A 6,401-nucleotide genomic window follows, 5' to 3' on the forward strand; every position below is an offset into this window, starting at 1 on the left:
GGATGAAATTGATCAAACTATATGGGATTCGGGATAAGACCACCGAGAAAATTGGAGGTTTGGTTGGGTTGGGTGGGGTGGGGTGGGGTGGGGGGATTAACTTGCCGTTCGATTTTAGAAGGAGAGTCCAATATATTCTAAAATGGTTTGTCATTAGAATTTCCAATTATGACAAAACAAAGAGATTTGTTATCAAACAATATCTATTTGTCTTTGGAAGTAACACCGATATGATATTTTACCGTTACATTTTGTTTCAACTTCACAATTTTTGTTATTCGTTTTTATTTTAATAGCAAGTCTCTAGAAATTCCAATGACAACCATTTTTTCTGTCCCAAAATCTACCCCATTTATTGGCTAGATCCTTTCACAAATAGCCGATACTTTTTTAGTAGGTATACGTAAAATATAATGATTAGTATCTATAATAATGGCACGTAATGATTTGAACAAAGCAATAATAAAATTTAATTAACGAGAGAAATTTTATGTATAATAATACAACAATCATCTAAATTCGAAAAATATTATTAAATTAGCATAATACATGAATTTAAAATAAAAGGGTATCATCAAAACATACATAAATGATCAATTTTTTCATGTTAGTTGGATAATTATGTATTATAGTTTAAAAATATTTAATGTGATGGTATCTTAACGAACACTTTTTTGTGAACAATAATTTTGTGTGTATGTTTCTTCCTAATACTTTGGTTGCTCGGTCTTAACCAAAACTCTTGTTGTCGATCTTGATATCTCTTGAAAGTGAAACATATAATTGTTCGTGCAGGAAAATATATTGCAGTAAATATAGTCCAATATTTAGGATGTTTGTCTTTGTGCTTTATTTATTATATTTGCAAAACATAAACACACTAAAAATTATTTTCACACAAATTTAAAAGGATATTTCTTAGTTTCGTAAGACGAAAGTTGAATTCAGGGATAAGAATATACTTAGAAGTACATTGACCAGTATCATAATTTTTCCACGTATAACGTTATTGTCAAAACTTCTATATACCATTTGTGTGCTATTACATAAGCTATTCGGCGTATCTATATTTTTCAGTAGCATGACCTGCATTTTTTTCTTCCAAATCAATTATATACAATGGAATATCAATTTTAACTTAGTCTATTATATAAACGGTGACACTAACATACGTAAGAAATAATAAACTTGACAACAAACATGTATGGTATAAGGTAATTTGGTATTAAAGTATTTAAGTATTCTTCTTGGTAATAATTATTGGTATCATTTTTAGCTTAGTTAAAAATAGAATTTTTTTTATTATAAAATTTTGCAATCAACCTTTTATTTAGCTGATCAACATATTCATTTCTGCTAGCTAAGATATCTTTTTAATTTTATTATATGATTTGCACCAATTGCATTTTAATCTAGTGATAGAAATATTTCTATTATTAAATGCATTATTATTATCATCGAGATTGATAACCAAGTGTTCAGGAAGAACCAAATCATCTTTTATTGGATGCTCTTCTACATTTCTGATACAAAGCAAAAAGACACCGAATACTGGATCTGTTCGTAATTTATATTTCTTATCAGTTGAATCTTTTTCATTTGAGGTCAAAAGCATAATTTTGGCAAGCTAGCTTTTACAGTCTCTATTTTTGTCGATTTTAGAACTACTGATAGTACTTGACCGTAAATCACATCCCAAATCATTAAATTTTCACCAAATGTTCATTAATATCCAATATATCTTTAGAACTTCGAAAAATCATTTCGATCATTTGACACTTAGCTATAAGTGCTTCATCCCATATTATCAATTTTGCTTTCCTTATAAATGAAGCAGCATTGCTCTACTTTGATATATTTGTGATGGTTATTTAAGTTGTTTGAAAAGGTATATCAAATCTAAAGCGGGTGGCCTCACAATAAAATCGTTGTTGGTACACCACTTGCTATTATTGCTAACAATGTCATGCCTCTTGATATGATATTTGCAAGTAATGCTTGACATGAAAATATTATTTTTATTCCGCCAGAGGCATCTACAAAGAATAATTCCATTATAGAAGAATTGACTTTTATAATATAGTCTCGAAAGCTTATTCTTGTTTAGGATTTAGCTTTGATTGTGCTTCCTCAGACACTTGTATAGCATTTTGATTTTAATAATATACTAACCTTTTTACTTTGTGTATCCTAAGTTTTTTTTAAACTTGAATAAGAATTTTACTTATATGATGAATTTAAAAAATAATTCAATTGGATTCTCTTGCTAAATAATTAGTTGAATTTTTAATTATTTGGTTTTAACATAAAAAATAATTTATTCTATATTGATTCAGATCTTACTATTAGTTCATCTCTTGTTTTGAATATTTAATCTTAATTATAACTTTATCCACCATAAATTTTATTTTCAAAGAATAAAAGATTAATAAGACATTTTATTTTTAGATATTTATGTTTGTAGAATCATTAATATTATTGACTCTTACCAACCATTTTTTTCTCTTTCTTACATATCTATATTCTTAAATAATTTCTTAGTTGTTGTTTAATAATTGAGTATTTTAAAATATTACACAAAATTGAGAAAACAAATATTATTTGAGTAGGAAAATAGTTCAAACATAATATAAAAATATATTACGTGGGGGTAATTTTTTTTCTAAATTCCAATACTTTATGCAGTCCATTTAATATTACTTTTTTTTGGTATTGGACATTATAGAGGGGCAATGTATTGCCAATATGAAGGACTATATTCTTATGAAATTGATTTTATTAAATCTTCCTATATATTTTTAATAATAATTTAATAGACAAAATTTTATTAATTTAAAATCTTAAATATTAAAAATTAGCATAGAAGGTATTGTAGTCCAAAAAATAGGTTATTGCAGTTATGTCCTCTTCCTATGAGTTCTTTTGTTTAATAATTTAGGGCATTTGGGTATATTAATATTGTATTTATGCTTTTATAATAATACAGGCTCTTCTTTTTCTAAATGAATTTGGATAATATAATACATTCTCAAATTAAATTAGTAATATGAGATTATAATATGTTTTAAAATTAAATTAATAATAAAAATTTGTAAGAAATATATCCTCAAAGTAATAGGATTACATGACTAAAGATATTTACTTTGTTCAATTTTATATGAATTAGACAGCCCGAAAGTAATTATACTAATAAGATATTTAAAGGTAATCATGTAGGATTCCTAACATATAGTATTATGTCCTAAAACTAATAGGATTATAAGGCTAATATTTAGAATTCTGGTTATATCCTTTTATTATGTGTTATTATGCTTAATATTATAAGGTTATTTTTGTAAACCGACATTGTATTCATGCTTTTATAATAACTAGTCTCTATTGCTTGTGCGTTGCACGTATATTTCAAGTGAAATATGGCATAATTAATACAAAGGATTATAAACTTTAATCGCATATTTGTTCTAAAATAACATTTGTTAGAGTAATAAGATATAAATTAATGTATATAATAAATTACTATAGTAAATAAATTGATATTTGAATTCAACACGTAATTGGCTATTGCATGTCCCTCCAAAAGAGCACAACTGAAATATGTTATATATAAAATAAGATAGCATGCAAATTACAATATTAACTGTCCCAAGTAGTATCCAAACTTATACGGCTTTATACTTAACCTCATCGAAAGAGAATAGTATAGCATTGGTTTTTATGTTCTTTGTTTCTCCCAGTATACTAGACAATCAAATTTTCATTACAATTAAGAAGTCAAAATAAACCATCAAAACACTTGTCGAATCAATGAATTAGGAGTAGTTCAAAAGAAGAAAACGTATTTGGAGTAAATTTAGAGGCAATATTTAGATTTTAGACGCATGAATCTAATTGTAAAGGTCATAATGACAAAGTATAGCTTCACGTAAGTATCCTGATGAGTGTTGCCCGTGAATTCGTGGGTAAGGATAGATATTTGCCTTGTGTAAGAGGTTAAGAGTGATGTCTTTTTGTGTTGGAAGTCTTTAACATATTCAATAGAGCTGTTAATATGGGTTGGGTCGGGCTGAGCTTGAGCAATTGATGGGTTGGGCTGGGCTAGTCCACCATTTTGGTGGGCCTTATAATGGTCAGCCCACCCCGGCCCTATGTGGGACACGGGCTCCCACGGGTCGGCCCATCATTTTTAAAATATAATTTTATATTTTTTCTTTAACTTCTAACGTAAAAAAGATAAATATTTAAAAGTTAAAAAATATCTTATTGGAAAAATTTCGCAAAACTTAATAACTTTTTAAACTGTTCCAATATATCACAATAAACGCTAAAATGTAAAAGACAAGACTATATTTCAATCACTAAAAGCCAAAACTCAAAACAAACTATTCAAGAGAACGTTCATGACGCTTATGGGATATCCAACACATCATCTTCATCAAACACATTTGAATCCGCTTGTGACAAGGTTGTCTTAACATCTTCACTTTCATCAACATCTACAATTCATATGCAATATTAATTAGTTAAATATTATGAATACTTAAATTAAAACTAATAATATTCAAATTCACAAAAAAATATTACCAGTTTGAGTATGGGAAAAGCCGTGCAACCAATTTCGAGTAGTAACAAGTATTTGGACATTTTCATGATGGATGCAACTTCTGTACTTGGTAAGAACATGCCCACCAATGCTAAATGTTGATTCCGATGCTACAATAGTAATAGGAATACTAAGTATATCACGTGCCATCACTGAAAGATCGGGATATTTTCTAGAATGATCCTTCCAATACATGACAACATCCATATCTTGAAACTTCTCAAGATCAAGCTTTGGTTCCTCTAAGTAAAGATCCAATTCTGACTTTCCATTGCTAGAGGCAGTATCATCCTCAAATGTTTTGAATTCCTATGAAGTTAAAAATACGACAATACATATAATAATAATAATAATAATAATAATAATAATAATAATAATAATAATAATAATAATAATAATAATAATAATATAACTATAGTTAAAAAAACATTCAATTCACAACAAAATGAAAATTACTTACGCTGAATATTTTGAATCCCTTGGTGGGTCTACTTCTATCTTCACTTGATGTAGTCAGAGTACTAGAAGAAGCACTAGCAATATTTTGCTTGTTTGCATAATGTTCATAGAGCTTATACAATTTATTCTTCACATGTGCTCTCTTTTCTTGTGCAGAAATAGGATCCAGCTTAGAATAACAAAAGTTTGAAAATTGCAACTTCATGCGGGTATCAAGGATCGCTCCAAATGCAAGTATTATACTATATTCTTTCCAGTATTTTTCAAACTTTTCATGCATTTTTGAAGCCATGTCTTTAATAACTTTATCTTCATTATTCAACTTCTCCTTGAGCATGCATTCAATTCTCCAAACTTGCATAAAATACAAGTTAGAGGTTGGGTAACTTGAACCAGAAATTAAGTTAGTTATCTCATAAAAAGGCTCCAACGCTTCACATATTTTTTCTGCCCTTCTCCATTGATCAGATGTAGGACTATAAGCATAACTTCTATCATGCAAATGTAGACTAGCAAAAACCTTTTCATATGGGAGAGAACTTTCAAGCATCAAATATGTCGAATTCCACCTAGATGTAACGACCCGACCGGTCATTTTGAGCTCTAGCGCGTCGTTCAGTAGTTGGAGGCCATGAGCAGCTTCACTTCAGGTATTATGACTGGTACGTATGGTCGGAACTGAATTTCGGGTAGTTCCGAGTTGATTTAGAAAGAGAATTCTCATTTCGGAAGCTTTAAGTTGAAAGAATTAACTAGGATTCGATTTTTGAGTAAACGACCTCCGAATCGGGATTCGAAGGTTCCAGCAGGTTCATATGATAATTTTGGACTTGGGCGTATGTCTGGATCGGGTTTTGGAAGACCTGGGAACGTTTCAGCACCTATTGTAGAAGTTAGCACTTTTGGAAGAATTTTATAAGTTTGTGTTGAAGTACATTTCAGTGTTATCGATGTCCGTTTGGGATATCGAGTCTGGGGGTAGCTCCGTATGGTTATTTTAGTGTTGGAAGCGTGATCGGAAGTGAATTCGGAGGTCCGTAGATCATTTTGAAGTCATTTGGAGGTTTTTGAGAAGTTTGACCGAGAGTTTGACTTTTTGATATCGGGGTCAGATTCCAATTCCGAAAGATGGAGCAGGTCCATAATATCGAATATGACTTGTGTGTAAAATTTGATGTCAATCGGGCGTGATTTGATGGTTTTCGACATCGAATGTAGAAGTTTGAAATTTCAAAGTTCATAAAGTTTGGAGTACGATTCATGATTTCGACGTTGTTTGATGTGATTTGAGGCCTTGAACGAGTTCGTATCATATTTTGGGACATGTTGGTATAATTGGTTA

General features: G+C 29.6%; 1 protein-coding gene across 1 annotated transcript; it reads right to left on the minus strand.

The window, feature by feature from the left end:
* Positions 1–4,564: 4,564 nt before the first annotated feature.
* LOC107782105 (zinc finger BED domain-containing protein RICESLEEPER 3-like) lies at positions 4,565–5,654 on the minus strand. The gene is made up of 2 exons (XM_016602943.2): positions 5,061–5,654; positions 4,565–4,909 (listed from the first exon to the last, which is right to left on the minus strand). Exons 1-2 carry the CDS (start codon positions 5,652–5,654, stop codon positions 4,565–4,567), a joined length of 939 nt encoding a protein of 312 aa, XP_016458429.2.
* Positions 5,655–6,401: the final 747 nt, after the last annotated feature.

Source organism: Nicotiana tabacum, chromosome 3 (assembly GCF_000715075.1).
Source record: "Nicotiana tabacum cultivar K326 chromosome 3, ASM71507v2, whole genome shotgun sequence".
Taxonomy (NCBI): Eukaryota; Viridiplantae; Streptophyta; class Magnoliopsida; order Solanales; family Solanaceae; genus Nicotiana; species Nicotiana tabacum.